This window comes from Colletotrichum karsti (assembly GCF_011947395.1).
Source record: "Colletotrichum karsti strain CkLH20 chromosome Unknown Scaffold7, whole genome shotgun sequence".
NCBI classification, from domain to species: Eukaryota; Fungi; Ascomycota; class Sordariomycetes; order Glomerellales; family Glomerellaceae; genus Colletotrichum; species Colletotrichum karsti.
The window spans coordinates 130,725-154,409 of record NW_024065907.1 but is presented as its reverse complement, the minus strand read 5'-3'; the positions used below and the strand labels follow the sequence as shown (position 1 = coordinate 154,409).

Below are 23,685 nucleotides of genomic sequence, written 5' to 3'. Positions count from 1 at the left end.
GCCGTGAGCATTGTTTCTGTAACTTGACAAGCAAGACCAGAGAAAGCTTGGCTCAGGTGAAGGAGCAGGCCTGCTCGAGCGCGCATCTCAATCCCGCATGCCTAACAGGCCCTAGTGCCACAGGCGCAAAGATTCGCGATCCGTCCGGGCGCCGTGGGTACGATGCAACCCTGAGACCCGTTCTCTCTCCGACTTGGAACCGTCAAGGGCCAACGGGATGGAGCCTTGTCGCTTGCTATTTGGGGTTCAATCGAATTTCAAGAAACGGAGCGGATACCACAGCGAGAAGTCGCGAGAGGCTGGAGTTGGCCATCTGGCATCGGCCATCGGTGGCTCATCAAATGGCGCCGGGTTTCGTGCTCCGCCAGTCATCAAGTCAAGACTCGGGGGCCCCTCTGGGAGGACCTTTTCGCAAATGCCCCCGGCTGACACATGCTTGGCCAATTTCTCGTCCTGGGGGGCCAAGTATGGGTCGTTATTTTAACAGCAACTTCTCCAATGTTTGGCGAGCAGCGAGGGCCTGCGTGTGCGCCTGCGTCTGCGTCTGGAACCCATTCCCCCCCTAAAGAGGACCATGTTGGGACGGGACGAGATGACGACGATTGCTTCCCGTAATAACACGGTCGAGTGCTCAGCCTCAGAGCAGCAGCACGCAGCAGCACGACGCACGAGACAGACTGTGGGCGGTACTGTGACGCAGCAGTTGGGTTTGGGTGATCCCGGGCCTCTTGCTCGCCGTGAGGTTCACGTTGCCGCCTGGAGACTGGGATTCACCTGGTTGCGACGAAGAATGAAGACTGGACCCCGTCCGAAAGGGCCAGTCGGCGACATCGTAGCTCGTCAAGATCTGCCCTCGGTAGGCGGTATCCGTAGTGTGGCCAGCTCACGGTTGGGTCGGTCAGTAAGCAGTGGCTGGGCTGTGCTGGTGCAACCATCCGTCCATCCATCCATCCATGCTCTTGTGCCCTCCGTGCCTCAACTCAACTCAACTTTCCCACGCTCCCGTCCGCTCTTCCGCCAACGCACCGGTGCAAGCGGCGACCGGAAAGGGAGAAGGATGGTAGACGATGGTTGTGCTGTGCAGACACGGAAGCCGGCGCATGGAAACGCAGGGCAGTGGTGCAGACGGATTCGGACGCAGGCGATTTGAAGGTGCGGCTTGATTGCGCTTAGTAGAGACATGCGATATGCAGTTCTCTCCAGGTCCAAGTATTGATATTTTTGGGGACGACTTGAATTGGGTTATGTCGGATCCGGATCGGCTGGAACAGCGGACTAGCGTGAAGTTTTTGGTGGCCATTCGTCATTTTCTCTTCGCAGGAAGTAGTCTGTACTTGGAGAGACAATTCGTCCCTATTAGCTTGCCGCGACGGGAGGATGGAGGATGGCCGAAGGCAGAGGTGAGAGTGCTGACGGGAGGTGAGCGATGGTCAAACACTTGTTGGAATTGGGGCAGCGTGAGGAAGGAGTTGCTGACATATAGGTAGGTAGTGCTTGATTCCATGTAGGCAGTCTACCTACCTGCGGTGCTCAGGTGGCTTGGGGTGTTGCTTGACGATGCGCCGGACTGTGCTCATTGGTTTGGCAGTAAGACCTTGCATTGCAAGCTCGGGGCTACGGCCACGGCCACGGTCCGCTCAGTGCTGGTTTGGTCTGGTGTTTTGCTTGATGCTGGTGAGCCATCGACCATCATCAGGAACCTACTACCAGAGCTGTAGGAAGGAAGGTAGGTACTTGATAGTAATCGCAAAGCAGCTTGGAAGTTCGGTTCTTGGGTAGCCTGTATGTACTAGGTAGGTAAAAGAAGGTAATTGGCAAGGATGCTTCTTACGGCGAGATGAAGAAGCCGGAGATTCGATAACATTGATTGGCTGTTGCGGCTGGACTTGGAATGAGGATGGGAATGGCAACTGGGGTGCAGAGACGAAGTACCCATGTACCTGCCTACCTACGCAGTACCTACCTAGAGATATGTACAACACGGCATCTGTGCCTTGGACCAGTTTGCTTTTCTTGTTTCTCATGCACAAGTCATCTATCAAGTGACTGCGACATTTTGAAAAGTAAGGGATCTGTCCCTGAGTCTAGGGAAGAAGGGTAGGTCGCATTTGATATGGGAATCTCTATGGTATATCAAGGTATTATATCGAAAAAAGAGGATACAATAATCGATGCCAAGGGACACGAGCAAACGATACAGGCCCCTGCTCCGTAGATGCCTCTGGCGCTGCTGTCGCCGTGGTAGCGAAAATGAGGATGGTAAGGTAACAGTTGATTACCAATTGTCAACATCAGTCATCATCCTTCCTGCATCCACCTCTGACCGCAAGTGTCCGTACAGAGGCTAGAGGTAGAGGATAGAGGCTAGAGAGGTATGGGAGGTTCGCAGCGACCGTAAGTCCGGGCTAGCGCCCCGGGTGCTGCAGGCAAATGCCAGGGTTGACGATGGTTTTAAGACGGGCACGTCGTGCTTGTCATTGTCAAGCAAGAGATCAAATCGTTCGCGGGCATCATCTGGTTGGAACTAAAGGGATGGATTGGGCGCTACTGTCTGCCAGTGCAAGTGCAGTCACCATCTCAGTGTGCGGCATGCCTCCTTCCCCCCTAAAAGTCGGACGTGGAGTCTTACTAGTCCCCGGGCCATCCGGGCGGGCGGCCACTCGCTTCTGACATTTGCCTTGTAGCTCCGATGTATCCACGGCGACATTCTTGCAGGAGTGGATATGCGTTCGGTGATGAGAGTGACATGCATAGACTTTGAGACTTTTTTCTGCCAGATCCATCTTCCTCCGTCCCATCTGGAAATGTTGCCTTCCGGAGAGGCAGGAACGCTGCTGCTATTGCAACCACCATCACAACTCCTCACTTCCATGCTAATACCTTACCAACACAATATGCCGTCGCGTTTCCAGCAATCCCGTCACGCCTTTTTTTGAGGTGCATCTACAACGCTACATCTGCAGGAAGAAAGAAAGAAGAAAAAGTGTGAAAGAGGTGGGACTCGCCCGGCCGACACGGCATTGCGGCCACGACGAGCACGCGCTTCGGCTGCACTTGGTCCCCAGTCTTTGCTTCTCTCTTGCAGCGTACTCTGTACCTTACTCTGTACTCTGCAGACTGCAGACTGCACTCCATCCATCCACCATCCTGTTCCTCCTCCTCTTCTGTCGCTGTCGGCCTCGCCCTTCTCACTCGCCCGACTTCTTGGTCTTGGTTCCTCCCTTTCTCCATCCTTTTCATCCTCCCTCCACCATCATTACTGACCCTCCCTACGAACACTGTCTCTCCGGGAGTAATTATAATCGCACTTGCTCATAAGACTTCTCCTCTGTTCCATTGACAACGTGCGCGGTGGAACATCACAGACAGCCTCACAGACTGGGGGAAGAGAAGGAGAAAAAGCATCAGCATCAGCAAAACCAATCTGCAGAAAAGGTACCTACTCTGCGGCATCCAAGGGCCGTACCTGGTTAGGGTGTTTCTGCTACAGTCCCCCACCACCAACGGTAGGGCGAGATACTTCCGCAGCCACGGTTTCCCGAAGTACTGCGCAGTACCTCACCTCATCTGCTATGGTGGTGTCAGCTCTCCGCTACGTACCGCACATCCCGTCTCCGCCGCCCCCCCTTGCGCCGTGCCTTAAGACGTGAGATGTCCCTTGGTACATGACATGAATTGGTACTTTATCCAGACTTGAATAACTTTCTCCCCCTCCTCACCCCCTTCCTAAGTTCCTCCCCTCCCAAAGCACCGCCCAGCCGCTGCACACTGCACGATTTCATCCAGGCACTGAGAAGGGCGAACTTGGTCCTGACCTGAGGTACATGACCCCCCCCCCCCAGCAGCAAGCGCAGCACCCAGCACCAAGCACCCAGTAAGATACCCAGCACACCCCCTCTCAGCGGGTTTTTGGGTAACGCTGTCATCAAACACCGCGACAGCGCCTCCCGGCCCCTTCTGCCAAAATAATTCTTGCCCCCTTCCGACCACTCCCTTCCAATTCTGCTACTCCCTCGCACGAACCACGCTCTCTTCAACCAACACCACGACCCAACCACGCACCGAAAACCACGACGACGTTACGCTGAACATCCACGGTCGCTCGTTTCCCTCTCACCGTCTCGAAAACAACTTCACCCGTCTTTAATCCGACTTTCGACTTGCATTCCGCCGACCCTGGACTGCGACGCCATTCGAGAGTCCCCTCCCCATCCGGGACCTTAGTTGCGGCCGGTCGAGGCCATCCTGGAGGACAACTCGGGTTGATCGGGCTGAATGCCCGCACAAGTCGAGACCACGATGGCGCCTGCCAACAACGAGCCGGGACCGCCGCCGCCCGATCCCGAGAATCCAACCCTGCGGACGAGATGGGCCACTCGCAAAATGACGATCAAGAGCAGCAGCAAGAAGAGGATGTCCCTGATGAATCGCGCCACACACAAGAAGAAGAACAGCGAAAAGAGCCGGAGTTCAGGGGGCGGCGACTCGCTACAAACCGACCACACCGCCGCAACTGAACAGGACCAAGGCCATGGAGGCAGGAAACTCTTCTTCAACCTGCCCCTGCCCGACGAGTACAAGGACGAGGAGGGCCATCCGAAACAGCACTTCACGAGGAACAAGATCCGAACCGCAAAGTACACGCCGCTAAGCTTCGTCCCCAAGAACTTATGGTTCCAATTCCAAAATATTGCCAACGTGTTTTTCCTTTTTCTCGTTGTCCTGGTGGTAAGTCGGATTCGAGACTCCCCTCTCAATGTTTGCTGAACCAATTTCCAACTCGACGTAGTTCTTCCCCATCTTTGGTGGTGAAAATCCGGGTTTGAGTGCCGTTCCTTTGATCTTCATCGTCACCGTTACGGCCATAAAGGACGCCATTGAAGATTATCGCCGAACCGCTCTCGATATCGAACTCAACAACGCCCCCGTCCACCGTCTGCGGGGATGGGACAACGTCAATGTCGAGGAGGACAACATTTCGCTATGGAGACGCATCAAGAAGGCCAACTCTCGTTTCTTTGGTATGATCTGGCATACAATCGAGAGCATCTGGTCCAAGAAGGCGAGGCAGGAGATGGCAAGACGGAAATCTCCGCAAGCATCGGCTGACGCGCCACGACCATCGATCGAAACACACGTACCCCGTGATTCCTACAACTCACCTCGATCCGCCCGCGATTCGTTCGTTTCCGCCAGGGAGGACATTCAGATGACGCCAGTCCCCTCTCCCTTACCCCGACAAAACCTTGAGGTGCCAAAAGAGGAGGACCACGCTCGGGCGAGGGAGATGCTGCAACGCAAAGGTGACGTTTTGAACCGCAACCTGCCGACCAACGGCGATGCTCGGTTCCACAAAGATCATTGGAAGGACTTGAGAGTCGGTGATTTTGTGCGCATTTACAACGACGACGAATTACCTGCCGACATTATCGTTCTATCGACTTCCGACCCAGATGGAGCATGTTACGTGGAGACGAAAAACCTCGATGGTGAGACCAACCTCAAAGTTCGACAGGCCCTCCGCTGCGGCAAGTCGCTCAAGCACGCGAGGGATTGTGAACGGGCCCAATTCTGGATTGAGAGCGAGCCCCCGCAACCCAACCTTTACAAGTACAACGGTGCCATCCGATGGCATCAGAGCTTTGATGGTGAACCTGAACCCGAGCTCATGACCGAGCCCATCACGATTGACAACATGCTTCTCCGAGGCTGCAACTTGAGAAACACGGAGTGGGCTTTGGGCGTTGTCGTGTTCACCGGACACGACACTAAGATCATGATCAACTCGGGTATTACGCCTAGTAAGCGCCCCAGGATCGCCCGAGAGATGAACTTTAACGTCATCTGCAACTTCGGAATTTTGTTCCTTCTGTGTCTCTTGTCGGCCATCATCAACGGTGCCGCGTGGGCCAAGACAGATGCGTCCCTGTTCTTCTTCGACTTTGGGTCCATTGGTGGCAGCGCAGCCATGTCAGGCTTCATCACCTTCTTCGCCGCCATCATCGTCTTCCAGAACTTGATTCCCATCGCTCTCTACATCACACTCGAAATCGTGCGACTACTCCAGGCCATCTTTATCTACAGCGATATCGAGATGTACTACGAGAAACTTGACCAACCATGCATCCCGAAATCGTGGAACATCTCCGACGATGTCGGCCAGATTGAATACATCTTCTCCGACAAAACCGGCACGCTCACTCAGAACGTAATGGAGTTCAAAAAGGCTACCATCAACGGACAGCCGTACGGAGAGGCCTATACCGAGGCTCAGGCAGGAATGCAAAAGCGATTGGGTGTAGATGTTGAGAAGCAGGCTGCTGAAGCCAGAGCTGAGATCGCAGACGCGAAAGTTCGGGCCGTTGAGGGTCTCAGGAACTTGCACGACAACCCGTACTTGCACGAAGACGACGTCACTTTCATCGCTCCCGACTACGTTTCTGACTTGGCAGGCGATTCGGGCGAGGAGCAACAGGCCGCCAATGAGCACTTCATGCTCTGTCTCGCATTGTGTCACACCGTCATCGCCGAAAAGGTCCCAGGCTCGCCGCCGAAGATGATTTTCAAGGCCCAGTCTCCCGACGAGGCGGCTCTCGTGGCCACAGCTCGCGACATGGGCTTCACCGTGCTTGGCAGCACTTCCGAGGGAATCAACCTCAACGTCATGGGTGTTGACCGTCACTACCCCATTTTGAACACCATCGAGTTCAACTCAAGCAGAAAACGCATGAGTGCCATTGTTCGGATGCCTGATGATCGCATTCTGCTCATCTGCAAGGGCGCCGACAGCATCATCTATTCACGCCTCAAGCGTGGAGAGCAATCAGAGCTTCGCAAGATTACTGCGGAGCACCTCGAAATGTTCGCTCGTGAGGGTCTGCGAACACTGTGTATCGCGCAGCGCGAGCTCACCGAAGATCAATACCGCAACTGGCAGAAGGAGTACAACGCCGCAGCCTCTGCTTTGGAGAACCGAGAGGAGAAGATGGAGGAAGTTGCCGATCAGCTCGAACGCGAACTGACCCTGCTCGGAGGTACCGCTATCGAAGACAGATTGCAAGACGGTGTCCCGGATACCATTGCCTTGCTTGGAGATGCGGGTATCAAGCTTTGGGTTCTCACGGGCGACAAGGTTGAGACCGCCATCAACATTGGTTTCTCTTGTAACCTGCTGAACAACGACATGGAGCTCATCCACCTGAAAGTTGAAGAGGACGAGACTGGCGAGATTCCGGACCACGAGTTCCTCGGCAGACTTGAGCAAGAGCTTGACAAGCACCTTGAGGCTTTCGGAATGAAGGGCGACGATGACGATCTGGCAAGGGCCAAGAAGAACCACGAACCCCCTGACGCAACTCATGGCCTCGTCATTGACGGTTTCACCTTGAAGTGGGTGCTTCACGATGCTTTGAAGCAGAAGTTCCTGCTCCTTTGCAAGCAGTGCAGATCAGTCCTGTGCTGTCGTGTCAGTCCAGCCCAGAAGGCCGCCGTCGTGGCCATGGTGAAGCACGGCCTCAACGTTATGACGCTATCCATCGGTGATGGTGCCAACGACGTCGCCATGATTCAAGAGGCAGACGTCGGTGTCGGTATTGCTGGTGAGGAGGGCCGTCAAGCCGTCATGTCGTCTGATTACGCCATTGCCCAATTCCGATACCTCCAGCGTTTGGTTCTCGTTCACGGTCGATGGTCATATCGCCGTCTCGGAGAGACTGTTGCCAACTTCTTCTACAAAAACGTGGTGTGGGTGTTTGGTATCTTCTGGTACCAGATTTACTGCGACTTCGACGTCACCTACATTTACGAGTACACCTACATCCTGCTGTTCAACTTGCTTTTTACCTCAGTTCCGGTCGTCATTATGGGTGTGTTGGATCAGGACGTTTCAGACAAGGTTTCTTTGGCAGTCCCGCAGCTGTACCGCCGCGGCATTGAGCGTCTGGAATGGACGCAGACCAAGTTTTGGTAAGTTGGATCCCAGAAGCGGCTTTCGATTACGTTGCTAACCGGCTTGTAGGCTGTACATGCTTGACGGTGTCTACCAATCTGTCATGGTCTTTTACATTCCATACCTCACGGTCGTAGGCACCAGCTTCGTCACCAAGAACGGCTTGAACATCGAAGACAGGACTCGGCTCGGCGCCTACATTGCACACCCCGCCGTCATCACGATCAACGCCTACACCATCATGAACACATACCGCTGGGACTGGGTTATGATTCTGATCGTTGTCCTCAGTGACCTGATGATTTTCATCGTCACTGGTATCTACACGTCCATGGAATCGTCGGTGTTCTTCTACCAAGCCGCCCCCCAGATCTACGCCCAGGCGTCTTTCTGGGCAGTCTTCTTCATTGTTCCGGTCATCTGCCTGTTCCCCCGATTCGCAATCAAGGCGATCCAGAAGGTCTACTTCCCTTACGACGTGGATATTATCCGCGAGCAAGAACGCCAGGGCAAGTTTTCCCGCCTCACACAGGGCGACGACGCTACGGTTGTTGGAGAAGAGGCGGCGAGCAAGACACCGTCGAACTCGTCAGTCAGCTCGCGCAAGGGTAAGCACATACACTACGCCAGTGTGGATGAAGACAGAAGGCCAATCTATCCACCTTCAGTTGCGACACACACGACGCACAACCCGCGCAGCCAAAACGGCAGCGACGGAACCAACTATACGGGCCATCGCCATTCAATGGACATGATGCAAACCCAGTCCCTCGATATGACGCCGCCGATGCGTCCCTCCTTCGATCGACCACGTCCCTCATACGACCGAGCCCGACCGTCCTACGACCGAATGCGAGCATCGATGGATCGCACCCGGGCCAGTTTCGAGGCAAGCAGCGACTTCACGTCGGCCGCTCGTCTGTCTCGCATCGAGTCCAGCCAGTCATACAGCGACCGTTTCCATCCGCGACGGCTAAGAGGCTTGTCGTTGACCAAGAGCAACAACATTTAGACAACCGTCGACCTCCCCGACCGAACCGAGCCGGCTCTCCTTGTACTATATCCATCATGCCCTTTCGCCAGGGTCTTGTTTCTTTGCTGTTTTGTTGATATCCCCCGATGCATCACGATCTGCATGAGCGATCTACGACGTTCCCACCCTCGCGTACCAGCGACACCCGATGCTTTCACCCACACCCGGCCTCTGCTTTCCCATTCGTCTTGCGATTTCTTTCATCGAACTTTTTGTTTTCTTTTCATCGTATAGGTGTTTCCTATTGCGACGGCGTTCAAAGGAGGGGGAAAGGAAAGGAAGACTCGGATGGCATTTTTTTGTACGAGTTTGGTGTGCATCCTAGATTTGAGAGGGGGCGCCAGGAACCAGTCCATTTGAAGGTGCTGGAATCTCTCCTTAGGCCGGCCCCAGGGCGTTCTGTCTGGGCGGGCCAAAGAAAGTGACGGCGCGCAGCTCATAGCAGTCGACGCCTTTTTGTACATACGCACGCAAACAGAAGGAGGGGAAAAAGGAGCGAAAACGCATAATCAGGTGATAGCTTGGAGATGAGTAGGAGAGAGACAGAAGCCAACTGCTGTTTGAACCGCCAAAACAGGATATCTACAAAGTACCATTAGTTCCAAGTGAAATGTGAATCATTCGTAGACCCAGCAAGGATGATGTTGATGTGCTCCAGTAACTTGGTTGGGGGCAAGTCTTTCGTTTCGCCAAACCCTTCGAGGCAAGATACCTTACGAAGATGGTTCCTTCCCCGCACAAGCACGCAGGTACGATCGTTGCCTTGATGTGATATCCCTGCAGTGACAAACCATGGCCCCTGCCAATTCAATTCCGTTGTAGTGGGGGCCCTGGACCGGGGTAAGCTCCCCCGAGCTCTGCTGATTTCTGGCCAGGAACATCCGACACGGCGTTCTCGGGGTTTGCTTGCACAGCAACTTTTGTGGTGCGAACTACACGCGACCAACCTCAACACCACCAACTCAAGCTGCCATCACGATCTTTCTGTTGACGCTCGCTACAACAACCGATTGAGCCGACGCCGAAGCCAGCATGGACGCCCAACTTTGGGACGATGTCGCCGAGAGGCTCAACTCGTACATCGACGCCATCCCGTACGTTATTGCTAGTGTCCGCCGAATGGCGCCACTTCTTCCTACTCGAGAACTCTGCGCTGACTCAAAACGTCTCTCGCAGGTCCGGTTTCCCCCAATATGCTGTCGCCGCGGTCGCAATCGCCTTTAGCATATGGTTACTGCTCCTGACTCGATCCTCGAACGAAGACAAGGCCATAGCCTACACCGTCCCGCCGCCCAGGATCCCCGAGAAATACTCCATCGTCGAGGAGACCAAGGTGAAGGTACGACCACTATAAGAGCCTGCTCTGACTTGACCACAGCTGACAGCTTTGGGATGTATAGGTCGCCAGCACAACCGCAATCCAATGCTACGCCCCTGCCACGGGCCAGTTTCTTGCGTTCGTCAACCCCTCCACGCCCGCCTCGATCGACCGAGCCGTCAACGCCGCCCACGCAGCCCAGGCCAAATGGAAGCATACATCTTTCCGCGAGCGCCGCCAAGTGCTGCGATCCATGCTCAAGCACGTCCTCGATAACCAGGAAGCGATCTGTCGCGCCGCCTGCCTCGACTCCGGGAAGACCATGGTCGACGCTCAGCTGGGTGAGATCCTAGTCACCGTTGAGAAGCTCACATGGACCCTGAAGCACGGCGAGAAGGCTCTCACGCCTGAGCGGAGACCCACGAACTTGCTGATGGCATATAAGCGCAACGAGGTACGGTACGAGCCGCTCGGTGTCGTCGGCGCACTTGTCAGCTGGAACTACCCGTTCCATAACCTCATCGGGCCCATCATCTCGAGCATCTTTGCTGGCAACGGTGTGATTGTCAAGGTCTCCGAGCAGACTGCTTGGAGCTCTCAGTACTTTACCAGCATTGCGAGAGGTGCGCTTATTGCCCATGGACATGACCCCGCTTTGATCCAGTCGGTCGTTTGCTGGCCCAACATCGCGGATCACATTACGTCCCACCCCAGGATCTCGCATATCACCTTCATCGGCTCCCGTCCTGTGTGCCTCAAGGTTGCGGCTGCAGCCGCGAAGACGCTCACGCCCATGATAGCAGAGCTCGGCGGTAAAGATCCGTCTATTCTTCTCGATTCTGCTGCCAAGGACCTGAAGCGCATCGTTGAGATCCTCATGCGTGGAACCTTCCAAGCCTCGGGACAGAACTGCATCGGTATTGAACGCATCATCGCAACCCCGAAGCTCTACAGAGAGCTCGTCGCTATACTCGCTCCCAAAGTCCAAGCCCTCCGCCTTGGTCCCAAGGCCGACGTCGGTGCCATGATCTCCGACGCCTCCTTCGACCGTCTGGAATCCCTGGTCGACAAGGCCGTCAAGCAGGGCGCCCGCCTACTCGCCGGCGGCAGCCGACACATCCACCCAGAACATCCCAAGGGCCACTACTTCACCCCAACACTTCTGGTCGACGTCACCCCGGACATGGAAATTGCCAAGGAGGAGTGCTTCGGTCCCGTCATGACCATCATGCGCGCCCCCGGCCCCGACGCAGACTCTGTTCTCTCCGTCGCCAATGCCCCAGATTTCGGCCTCGGCGCTTCCGTCTTTGGCGGGGATAATGACCCCGTCCTGCACGCTGTCGTCGACGGCCTGAAGACCGGCATGGTTGCCGTCAACGACTTCGGCGCGACCTACGCAGTCCAGCTCCCCTTCGGTGGTGTCGGCGGTTCAGGCTACGGACGGTTCGCCGGCGAGGAGGGCCTCAGGGGCCTCTGCAACGCAAAGAGCATCTGCGCTGATCGTCTCGGCTGGGCCGGCGTCCGTACCGCAATCCCACCCCCTGTCAAGTATCCCGTCCCCGACCAGGAGCGGAGCTGGAGGTTCACGAGGGGCGTCGTCGGCGTTGGATACGGTCTCGGAGTCGGCGGCAAAATCAAGGGCCTTTTCGATATTATGAAGAACGCCTGAAGTCATACAAGTATTATAGATCAAAACCAGGGGGGAAGACTTTGCACGTATAAACTTTAATACCAAAGGAATAGCCGGAGTTCAGCATAGATACCTGGTAATCAAAAGCCTTTTCTTTTTCCGATTTCAGTCAGTATGTTTCTCTTCGTCGTGTGTGGCTCTTCTGGATGATGTCTGTCATTGCTCAATCTGTAACTCACCACTTGGCCCGAAAAGTCGACGAGGGTGACCGCTCGACGCACTTTTTGAAGTCCACGAGCTTTGCTTGGAGCGAGGAATTCGACTTTGATGGCACAGCATCGGCCGGACAACATCTTCCAGCAGACCAAGATGCTTACCGCTCGAGTTGCCCCAAGATATTCTCAAATCCGTAGGGCGACATCGCGAATCGTTCCTTGTTATACAAGTTCTCTCACCATGACACAACTGTAAAGATCGAACACATCACGAAGCCGTCGATCGGTACAGTCAGAGAATTACCATTAAATTGACGCAGAACCTATTCCTTTCGGCATTTCGAAATCCACCAAAGCATTCCGAATAGTCTACGGCAACTTGCATCAAGTATTCTCAAATCTTCTCAGCCCCAAGGCAGAACCAACCTCGATGATGAAAGGAGAGAAATGCAACCATCCAATTACCATGCATCACCACCGCCGCCGCCGCCGCCAGTGTTGCCCCAGTTGGTGGCCTGTACAGGCTCATTGGTGTCGTTGCCAGCGTTGTTGCCAGCGTCGTCGCCAGAAGGAGCGCCCCAGCCTCCAGCGTCACCACCGTCGCCACCATCGCCTCCGTCACCGCCCCAGTCCTCACCGCCGCCCATGCCGCCCAAGTGGGCAATGCCGGCCTCCTCAGGGTCAAAATCCGACTCGGTCTCAAACTTGAGATTCTCCAAGCCCTTGCCAGTGGGCATGAAGGGCTGGAGGAACTCGGGAACCTCCTGCTTAGTCTCCATCAGCGTGCGAACCAGGACACTGGCGATGGGCTCATCACGCTCAGTGTAGAAAGACGTCGCGACACCACGCTGGCCCATGCGACCGGTGCGACCTGAAAACAATGTCAGTAGGGAACAGAAATATTAGACGAGATGATCCTACCGATGCGGTGAGTGTACTCCTCAATGCCGCCGTGGTCCATGCTGGGCAGGTCGTAGTTGATGACGTGCTTCACGTTCTTCACGTCAATGCCGCGGGCGCTGATGCCAGTGGCGATGAGGATAGGGGCCTTGCCGGCACGGAAAGCGCGCATGGAAGCCTCACGCTCCAGCTGAGTGCGGTCGCTGTGCATAGAGGTGCAGGGAAAGCCCATGTTGAAGAGGAAGTCATCCAACTCATCAGCAGTGCGCTTGCTGTTCACGAAGATGATGGTACGGCAAGCAGCGAGGGAGTTGATCTGCTCCTTGAGCATGCTCTTCTTGTCGAAGGGCGCAACCTCGAAGACGCGCTGGAGGATGTTCGTGTGGGTGCTGCCAATGCGACCGACATTGATACGAACACTGGACAGAGCCAGGTGCTCCTTGGCAAGATCACGAAGCGCCTTGGGGAAGGTCGCGGAGAAGAGCATGTACTTGATGTTGCCTTCTTGCTGCTCTGGGGAGATGTCAGAGATGCATCGCGACGAGAATAGAAACATGGAACTTACCACCACCGGTCATGATGACGTCGAACTCCTCACGCCAGTCGTCGTGAAGCATCTCGTCGGCCTCGTCGAAGACCATGTAGCGCAGACGCTTGAGAGAAAGAACATCCGGGCGCTGGATGAAGTCGCAGAGACGACCAGGAGACGCGATAAGAATGTCACAGCCCTTTCCGAGCTGCTGAATCTGGTCGCGAATAGGTCCACCGCCGTAAGCGACACAAGGGCGAAGCATGGTTCGGTAGCAGAACTTGCGAGCCTCGTTGAAGATCTGGATGGCCAGCTCACGGGTGGGGCAAACGACAACAACCAGAGGCTCTGCACGGACTGACTGCTCACCAAGCTGGACCTTGGAAGGGTTGGGACGGGGAGCCGCCAACTTCTTCGCCTTTCCCATGAGCTTGTTCAGGATGGGAATCAAATAGGCAGCGGTCTTGCCAGATCCTAGAAAGAGCTCTGGTTAGCCTGGGATGGATTGTCTGGGAAGTTGACTTACCAGTCTGCGCAACAGCAACAACATCAAGCCCCATGTGAATGGCGGGAATGGTGTACTTCTGGATCGGAGTGGGGGCATCGTACCCAGCCAGCTCGATGTTCTCACGCATAACAGGATGAAGACCGGCATCCTTGTAAGAGTCGATGTGCTTGACGTGGATGTCGCCCTGCTGAGTGACTTTGACCTCAGAGATGCTGTGACTGTCAGGTTAAGGTCGCAAATAATGTGTGAAGGGGTCAACTTACGCCGTGAAGTCCAGGCCAGTGTGGTCGCGACGGTCCTTGGGGTCACCGAAGAGCATGAACTCAAGCTCCTCGTGCTTAGGACCAACTTCGCCATACTCATCGTCCCACTCGTAGATGGCGGCGTTGCCCTCCCAGTTAGTAGACTCGATGGGGCCCTGCTGAGCGAGCTCATCGTAGTTGTAATCGAGCGGCTTCGACCACTCCTCGCCGTTGACGTCGACAGGAATAGCCTTCTGGCCACTGTCCGAGGAAGGCAGAGCGGCCTGCATCTCGGAAACGTTGTCGAAAGCCATCGTGAATGATGAGCTGGACAAAGTGTTAGGAGCGAAGGAAAAGACAGGCTGCTGCGAATGTTCTTACCAGAGATGTTTGGCAAAACCAACGAGGTCTATCAAGCGCAGAGAGAACTGTTCTGGCAGAGATAGAGATGTCTGATCTGAAGAACGTCAAGACTATGCGAAATCTTGAAGCTTGAAGAAGTAGCGTTGGTCAGTCGAGGTGGTCAGGCAAGCGAGACCCGGATGATGAAGGTATTTGGAAGGGAAGTTGTGATGGAAGAAGGGGGAGGGATTCTCGAGTGTGAAAAAGATCGGAGAGAAAAACCGGTCAGTCTGGTTTTGGGAGGAAAGAAGGGAAGGAAGAGCAGGACTGAGGAAGTGACCAGATGGAAACAAGAAGAAACCTCACGTGATCTGTAGAGGCTCTTGTTTTCGAGGCGTGCAGTCCAAAAGTGAAAATAACCCGAACGGAAGGGGAATCAGAGGGAAAGCGACGCGGCAGAACTGTGCGTGTGGCTTCCGGAGGAAAGGCGCGGAAGGGATGGTCGAAAACAGGAAGGAGAGTCCGTCGTGAGCAGAGATGGAGGTTGTTTACCCAGGGCACGAATCGAAGATCTCGAGGCGAAGCGGCGCGACAGCAACCTGAAGAGATTTCGGCTTCGGACGTGGAAGGTGGTATGGCGACGATGATGGTGATGGTGATGGTGATGGTGATAAAGGAAGGGATAACTTACCTCTCGTGATGACTCGACGAAGTGTGAAGACCAAGATCTCCTGATGCAGTAACCTCCCGTCTCGAAAGGCTGTGATTTGGAAGGAAGAAGAAGAAGAAGAAGAGGTTTGGGTCTGGGAGTGTGGGAGAGAAATAAGTACGTGTGGGAGGTGGCCCGAGGGTCCTTGGGTCGATTGGCTCGAGGCAGGAAGTTCCTGAGAAATAAGGGAAGGAGAAGGGGAAGCAATTGTAGTCGGGCAGGAAAGGACTGAAAAAAGCACCTCTGGTGGACGAGAGGGCAAGGGCTAAGGTTGACGGCTGCTTCCCAGGCAACGAAGAGATCGTGGGACTAAGACTTGACTGCTCACCCTAAGATATTTGCTGTTATCAGCAGCAGGCACTTTTGTTGTTTAATGACCAAAGTATTGCAACTTAGGGAGCTTTAATATGAATCTGGAAAGCACTCATCGAGAGGACGAGATCGCTGATGTTTTCTGGGAGGTCTGATTATCAGGACGATTTTCTGGAAAAGTTCGGTGAAGCCTTGCTGCATAATGTGTCCCGCCGTCCATGCCTCAGGGTCTCTGCAGGAGAAAGACATGTTAGGTTCTGTTTGACAGCAAAATATTCAGAGACACAGTAGGAAGGCTGCATCATGGTAGACAAAGTAAACCAGACCAACAGATATCCAAAGAAAAAATAGCCTCGCTAGCGAGGGGGTATCATTGATGTGTTCGTCTACATCTATCAAACGCGCGCCGTTTGCCGGCATTTCTCTGAGCTATTGCGTATGCCTTAAGCACCCTTCCCTACATCTTAGCCAGTTGAACATGCGAAAGTCTGACATAATGTCTCGAAGTAGGTAGGGACATCGCATCCAACTACGAAGCAAACTGAGCTTCGGGCACTGGTCAAGAAAGCAAGCCCTATGCCCAGCATGTTCCAAGTTGTCCCTCTCAGTCCTCCCATATTGGGCGGCGCCGAGGCTTGCTGGATCGCTGTGCGGTGAAGGGTACGTCGTCGTTTCAGACGATGGGAACCACACCGTAAGCATCGTTCATATTCATCTTCTGATAATCGCGACGTCCTTCACCACAGGTCGAGGAGGTCCTGAGAATCAACAGCAGAAGTCGGCTCGTACCCATCCATCCCCTCCTTCAAAGCCTGTTCCAGCGCGACCGCAGACCGTCCAGTAGCGCCGCCCTCCTTCTTCGCCTGCTCGATGCCCCGGTTGAACGACTCCAAAAACCTCTTGTGGAAAACGCGCTGCCGGGACTCGCGGTCGTTGTACATCTCCGCGTCCTCGTCCCGCCTCGTCCCGAACAGGTTGAGATACGCAAACGGGTTCGGCGCTCGCGGGATGCGATACATGTTGTCGTAGCCGGCGTTCGGGTTGCTCGGCGCCGCCACCTCCGGCTTCAGCCCGGCCTTCAGGAACCGCGCCAGCACGCCGACCTGCCTCGCGTGCGCCTGCGCGTCCTTGGGCCTCAGCCCCGTCTTGGGCGCGCTGGTCCATCCCGTGCTCGACTTGACGGACCACCCCATCAGCGCGCAGAAGCTGTTCAGCGTCTTGACCCAGCCGCCGGGGCAGCCGACGGTCTCGTCCTCGGCGACGTCGAGGAGCCACTCGAGCACGGAGAGCGAGTCGTTGCTGATCTCGGAGGAGAGGTGCGTCATGCCGGCGCGGATGTACATGATGCACCGCTCGGCGTGGTGCCGTACTTCGGTTTCCGGGAGGGTGCGGAAGAGCTTGAGGAGCTGGCCGCGGACGGGCCCGTTGGCGTCGGAGATGAGGGGGAGGAGTTTGCCGAGGATCGTCGCGGTGCCGACGGGGTTGTTGTCGGCGGCGAGCTGGGAGGTGAGGTGGGCCAGGGCTTCTTTGCGCTGTTTTTCTGATCTCGACGTGGAGGCGAGGGAGAGGTGGTGCTTGAATTGTGTTGCGACGTCAGGGGCTTCTTCTGCGAGGGACTGCACGCCCATGACAATGGACTTGGCCTTGAAGCTGGTGTCTGTAAAGTTGGCAGGCTTGGCCTTGGCCTTTCCGACCTTGAGCTTTGGTTTCTATCTCGAATTATTAGCATGGATTCGGAAACATGATGAGAAGTCTCCGGTGCGGTTCATTCTCATCTCATTCGAGTTGTCTCATACCGCAAAGTCCTTGGCCTTTTGATTCTTCTTCCTCGTACTGGAACCCATGATGACGGTTATGTAGGGTTGATTTATTGAGATACGGTATAATATAAGCAACGACGTAGTAAAGAAATGGTTGACTCTCGAATAGTCCGTCGCCCAGAAAGCTTTTGTGTAATTTACTCTGATTTTTCTTCACATGAGAGAGCAGCATGTCACAGCCATGAGACCCCTGCCAGACGGTAGCCAGAAAATTTTAGCGGTCAGAAACGGCAGAATTTGGTGAGGTGTCGGCGGCCCCACAACGTTGTTGACTCTGTTACCCGGACAGTGAATCCCAGCAGCGGTCAACAGCGCACCGACCGAGCTTGAGCTGATCCGGCCAGCCTTACGGACCAAACACCCGAGCTCTACGGAACCGACACGATACAACGAGTCACACACTCCGTTTCCGACTTCATTCGCCAATTCACGAGTGCTCCCTCCCACACCCTACATCCTACATCCCACCTGACGTACCTGACGAACCCCTCTTTCGTTACCTCACAACAGCCAAACCAAAAAAATGGCCGACCCCGTACCCGTGAGCGACCTCGAGACCCCTCTACCGATGTCGTCATAGCTGACAGTAAGGCGCGCGCGCGCGCCCGACGCAAAAGACCAACGGACCAGACGCGCTCGACGAGACCCTCAGCCGACTCTCCAAGAAACCCGGCGTCAAGGCCGTCGTCATCCTCGACCGAGCCACCGGCGCCATCCTCCGCACGACGGGACAGCTGTCCTTCAACGCCTCGGCGCTGCCGAGCTCCGGGTCCTTCTCGGGCGAGGGCGCGGCCGCGGAACAGCAGCAGAACGGCGAGGGCGGCGAGGGCAGCGAGCAGCCGCAGGGCCTCGAGGACTTCGCGGCGAAGGTGTGGAACTGGGTGAATGCGTCGGGCACGCTGGTGTTGGACCTGGACACAGAGGTACGTACGGGACGATGCGCGGGCGTGGGAAGACTGGCTGCTGCGAGAATCAGGGCAGTGTTGGCTGACGTGTGAGAACAGGACGAGCTGAAGCTGTTGAGGCTACGGACGAAGAAGCAGGAGCTGGTCATCGTGCCGGATCCGAAGTACCTCCTCATCGTGGTCCACGACACACCGCCCGCCTGAAGAGCTCCATCACAGGATCACGAACGACGTGTGTTGGGTGTTCCATGAAACCCCTTATTTCTCTTTGCCCAGGACGAGCAGACCGTGCTTCTCGCATACGCGCGCATCAGCTAGCGGACAGCCGATCCATTGGCTCAACGGGGACGAAATTGAGGGCATTTCCAAGACGCCTACGTGGCAAAAAAGGGGAGAGGGAGACTACTGCCGTAATTTCCGCGCTCGAGCTTCACACACAAGATTGGTGTAGAGCGGCGAGGCGGACGGACGGACGAGGCGGCGCGAACGAATGAATGATACCCTGAAATTACACATTCCCATGACCTTGGCATTGGCATTGCATCCCGGGAACGAAGCCGGTGCCCGCGGCGGCTGATGCTTCCGTATGACGACGGGCCGCTTGCCTCCCTAGCTTAGGTTTTTCGTGTCGCTCGGCAGCGGCATGGATATGAGATAAAATAGAAAGAGTCCAAAGTCAAAAGGCGAGGCCGTGTGAGCCGGGCTCAGAGTGTAAACGAAAAATGGCACACGTTCTTATCCCGAGACATCCTGGGCTGTTCTTTGCTTCGACGCGAACCATCCGTCAAAATTTGATGCGTCCCTTGCCTGCAGCTCGATACTTGGCAGATGATATCTTCACTGAACGCCACCTATGTTCTAGCACCTCAAAAACGTGGCTCGATTTGATGAGCAGCCCGCCGACGGGAAGTGGGTTGTACCAAGCCACCTCCCCCCTGGTTTTAGCTTGGAAGTCTTAAACCAAGTCCCAGGATTAAATTAAAGGTGCTTCACGCCTCTGAGGGCCTGGGTGTCCGACCAGTCGGCAGTCGAAGTTTTGTAACCTCGCCTCGCAAATCTTTCGACACATGGAACATTAGGAAAAATAAGGTGGACTCGGACTTGTCGGGGGCGTGTAGGTATTGCATTGCCAAAGGGAGTCGTTTGGCATTTTCGGACCTCCTTTCGTTTCATGGTATTCTAGCAGAGGTGTTGGCGAGGCTCTTGCCGGGACCTCCGTCGGTCGTGTAAAGTTGCTGTATCGTTTGTTCGTAAAGAGAGATTGTGTCTTGAAAACTCTTTTTTTTTCTGCCCCTAGAAGAGTAGCCTCTTTGTGCGTTCATGGTCCGCTTCCATGTGAGTTTATTTTGGTTCCTACCTCACCTGGGGTAGGGTACCCATTGGAAGGGTCCCTTGCGGTGTAACCTTCCCTTTTGAAGGGGACCTGACTTGTTATTGAACTCTGTTGGATTTTCAACGTCGTAATGAGGATTGCTAGGCTGACAAGGCGTGCGAAAGACGCGTCCTGGCGTCGCGTATCTGCATATGCAAACTTGCAGATGCTCATTTCAGCCCCCTTTTCTCGTCTCTCAACCCGCGTCCCAACATTATGAGACGACGACGTTCGAGAAGACTGGAGAGAAGCTCCCGGCGGCGGCAGCGGTGACGTCCTCACCCCCATGCCACTTTGTCGTCTCATGTCGAGGCAGATCGGGGCCCACGGCTGCCCCATGCTCCTTCTTTTTGCGGATACCTCTCTCTGAAGCTGAAGCTAGGGGTCCATGATCTTCGTGGCTGAGGAGGAAGAAAAAAAAAGAAAAGCAGAGAGAGGCCAGACAAGAAAGAAAGCCTTGCCTCGTGCTGGTGAAGGACACCCGTTGTCGACGTTTCAAAAGTCTTGAAATAGTTCCAGATAGACGTACACGCACAAAAAAGGGGAGGGTGATCCCCCCTCCGAACACGGGCAAACAGGGTTCTCTACCCCATATCGAATGTTTGAAAATGTTCGAGAAGGAAAGGGAGGAAGAAAGGGCCCGCTGCTGCTGCTCCTCGTTTCGCAAATCTGAAGCATGGGACAAATAAGGTCAAGCCACACCCGTAGTCTCTCTTCCTTCTATCTCGGCGTTACCTACCTGCTGGTGGCACACGGCACGCTTCGAAGATGATGTGCGACGGGCCGACAAGACATGTAATGAGAGGGAGAGGTTCCTGACGACGGTGGCGTTCTGTTTAATTCTGCAAGGCCGCAGCGCAGACGATGCCAATTTCCTCGCCCAGCGACATGCCGAACTGCGAAGTATTACCAGGGTTTCCAAGCCTCGCCGAGCTTGTATCTGTAGCATGATAGTGATGGTGTTTTTTTTTTTTTGCTTTTTCCCTTTTCTGCACAGCCGTATTCCAAATTTGAGGATCGACCTGCCCATCCAACCTGCCAACGATTGAGACTTTGAATCAAGGCCGGAAGAGCCAGCTCTTCGCGCGCAGAGTCCCCGTCCGGCGCGCCATTCATTCATTCAATCGAGGGAGTGCCGCAGAGAGAAACTTGCCCGGACTCACCAGACCATCTCCTTCACAAGTGGAGAGCGACGCTGCGGATCCCGAAACCACCTAATCAGAGATCTCCCAAAACCACCCCGGTCGTGGCATGTTCACATGTGCTTGTCTCGTCCAAGGCACATCAACTCGCAGGCAGGATATCTTGTTCAGCTTTGGTATCCGTTGCTTCGACAAATCCTTCTTCTCTCTTCTTCCTCTCCTGCCCCATCTTCAGAAGGCGAAAAGATCCACGATTGTCAAGCGGCCGGGGGATACGAAGACGGGGTTTGGTTTGCGGCCGTGGTCATGGATCCCCTACCCACTCGACGTCGACCTCGGTGCCCTGGACGTCTGTGTCTCCCGTCCGTTGTCTTGTCTTGCTGACTGTCTATCCATACGTACCTGTCAGTTTGATGATGTCTCTGGTCTCGGTGTTTGCGTATCGTGCGTGTGCGTGTCTATATCCTGACGCCGGTATGGCATCCCAGTCTCCGGGATGGATGCGAGGCGGCACGGCAGGACGCAGCGCGCTATCATGCAGTCTGAAGTCTGACATCGTTGTAGGGGTCGGCACTGAAGCTCTCTCTCTCTCTCTCTCCCTCACCCCTCTCAGCTTGCTTGTGCTACAGATTTGCCGTACCGCGAAATGAGCGATGAGCGATGGGTAGGCCTGCAAATCACAAGTGACAGCCCGTGCCATGGCACCGTCGCTTTCTTGTGTCGCCTTCCATGCTAAAGACTAGGTAACAGCTTAGCTTCCTACGGCAAAAGGTAGCAGGACGCAAGGCGGGACAGGGAACATGGTGCTACTAGGGTCTATTCCTTCTGCAGCAGAAATGATTTGAGGTAAGGTACTGCGTAGGTTAAAGGTATCTATCTGTACGATGAAATCACAGAGGCGAATGACTGACTGTAAAGGACGAAGGAGGGATGTCCATGCCATGCCTGCAAGATTTCGGGACGCCCACAGCATACACACATGGACACACACACACACACACGCCTCCCCCGATTGCTGTTAGCATGGGGAGATGACGAACAGCTCCTGATGGTTTTGTTTTGCTTTGCGTTTTGATTTTTTTCTCTCCCTATGATTTCTTTCTAGGCCTTTTTTCTTTCCTGAACCTCGCCTCGCCTCCCCCCGTCCGCCCTCTGCCGTCTTGACTGTTCCTTGGAAAACCCTTGCAAACATGAGCCTTTCCCGTTTGAATCGGTACAATCTTGGATCTGAGACTGCCGGGCTCCGTCGCCTGTCCCGGTCCTGGACCTCGCCTTCAGCCCTGGGCCTTTCCATCCCAACAGCCCCCGTCCCCAGTTTCTCGACGTCCCTCCACCATCACCACCACCATCATCGTCGACGTCGTCCCCGCTGGCTGGCGCTGATGTTCCTCCTACCCCCCGGTTCCGGGATGCTATATTCAGATACGTGAATAATAATTCAAGGACTCTCGTAGCTGCGTGACAGGACCGGCGGACCGTCGACAACACCCATGTTGCCTGCACATGCGCCTGCGGCGGCCCAGGACGAGGGGTACACCAACAAAGTGGACATGTCCATGTCGCCTGCGCGTGCTGTCCTATCCAGAGCCTGTGTTATCCTGTCCCGTTCTGTCGCCATCCAGTCAGAGGAGGCGCTGCTTCACGGAAAATGGGCAATCCAGGCCCAGCTCAGCCCAGCCAGGCCACCAGCAGCAAGTAGATGCTGCCCAAAAGAGTGAAGGCTCGAAGAACAGAGAGAGAGAGGACGTGTACGATAACAGAACAGGAACCTGTGGCCCCTGCCTTGGCAGCCATCGGCCTGCCTCTGTGCATGTGTGCTTGTGTGTGTGTGTGTGTGCTCAGTGACTATCTATCTGTCTCTCGCTCTCACTTGATTCGCATTTCTTGTTTTAACGTCCCCTCGCCTTGCTTCCTCCTTCTCTCTCTCTCTCTCTCTTTCCAGTCGTCTTCCTCCTCTCTTCACCTACCACCCCCCTCCATCACGAGTTACCCTTCTCCCGATTTCCCGTCCCCCCACCATCAACATCATTCGTTCTGCGCCTCTCTGCAGCCGTTGGACAATATCCGGCGTCGGTTCCCCCTCCGTTACATCTCCAAGGTCACCCTGCAGGAAAACAAGAGTTGGAGTCGTGCCCGCCTCACACATCGGAGATAAGACGTCGGCCCCTCATCAGCCAACCCCAAGCAAGCCAGCGAAGAGCGACACACACAAAAACCGGACGACGAGAAAGCAAGACTTGATTTGGGTTCCAGCATAGGTGGAAACGCAAGGAATACGGGTTTAGAAGAAGGACAGAGTTGGGAAATTCGGAGGAAATTTCGACACGAATGAGACGAACACGGCGGCAACACCCATCCCCAATCAGAGACTGAGACGACTGAGACGACTAAGACGAGAAGAAGATGCCGTCACTATCCCTCCTCAGACGGGGGTCCAAACAACATGAGCAGCAACCGCTGAGCGTGTCGCCGCAGACGAGTCCACGGAAGGCGGACGGCAGAGAAGCGGGTGCGGGCATGGGCATCGGCGGTCCAGGATCATTCGCAGGATCAAGAAGAGGAACGGAAACAGGATCGGGAACGGGGACGGGCGAACGGGAGCGCAAATCGTCCAAACGGGACTTCTTTGGCGGGCTGCTGGGCCGCAGTCGAAGCCGAACGCCCGCGACATCGACGACGTCGTCACCGGCCAGCTCTGCACGGAGGGGGGCCGGTGCGGAGTCGCCAACCAAGTTTCCTGTAAGTGCCTTTTTCACTTTG

The 23,685-nt window shown here is 55.2% G+C and overlaps 5 protein-coding genes across 5 annotated transcripts; 3 read left to right on the top strand and 2 right to left on the bottom strand.

Annotated features, from left to right (window-relative positions):
- Positions 1-4,299: 4,299 nt before the first annotated feature.
- On the top strand, positions 4,300-8,960 carry CkaCkLH20_02894 (phospholipid-translocating p-type atpase domain-containing protein; the record flags this gene model as incomplete). The annotated part of the gene is made up of 3 exons (XM_038885613.1): positions 4,300-4,728; positions 4,790-7,965; positions 8,018-8,960. 3 exons carry the CDS (start codon positions 4,300-4,302, stop codon positions 8,958-8,960), a joined length of 4,548 nt encoding a protein of 1,515 aa, XP_038748812.1.
- Positions 8,961-10,013: 1,053 nt separating this feature from the next.
- Positions 10,014-11,968, top strand: CkaCkLH20_02893 (aldehyde dehydrogenase; the record flags this gene model as incomplete). The annotated part of the gene is made up of 3 exons (XM_038885612.1): positions 10,014-10,075; positions 10,158-10,320; positions 10,382-11,968. 3 exons carry the CDS (start codon positions 10,014-10,016, stop codon positions 11,966-11,968), a joined length of 1,812 nt encoding a protein of 603 aa, XP_038748811.1.
- A 637-nt stretch (positions 11,969-12,605) lies between these two features.
- Positions 12,606-14,637, bottom strand: CkaCkLH20_02892 (DEAD/DEAH box helicase; the record flags this gene model as incomplete). The annotated part of the gene is made up of 5 exons (XM_038885611.1): positions 12,606-13,015; positions 13,066-13,557; positions 13,610-14,047; positions 14,100-14,293; positions 14,345-14,637. The coding sequence occupies 5 exons, from the start codon at positions 14,635-14,637 to the stop codon at positions 12,606-12,608; spliced, it is 1,827 nt and encodes a 608-aa protein (XP_038748810.1).
- A 1,786-nt stretch (positions 14,638-16,423) lies between these two features.
- On the bottom strand, positions 16,424-17,530 carry CkaCkLH20_02891 (pre-rRNA-processing protein IPI1; the record flags this gene model as incomplete). The annotated part of the gene is made up of 2 exons (XM_038885610.1): positions 16,424-17,395; positions 17,483-17,530. 2 exons carry the CDS (start codon positions 17,528-17,530, stop codon positions 16,424-16,426), a joined length of 1,020 nt encoding a protein of 339 aa, XP_038748809.1.
- A 499-nt stretch (positions 17,531-18,029) lies between these two features.
- Positions 18,030-18,615, top strand: CkaCkLH20_02890 (uncharacterized protein; the record flags this gene model as incomplete). The annotated part of the gene is made up of 3 exons (XM_038885609.1): positions 18,030-18,076; positions 18,159-18,429; positions 18,511-18,615. The coding sequence occupies 3 exons, from the start codon at positions 18,030-18,032 to the stop codon at positions 18,613-18,615; spliced, it is 423 nt and encodes a 140-aa protein (XP_038748808.1).
- Positions 18,616-23,685: the final 5,070 nt, after the last annotated feature.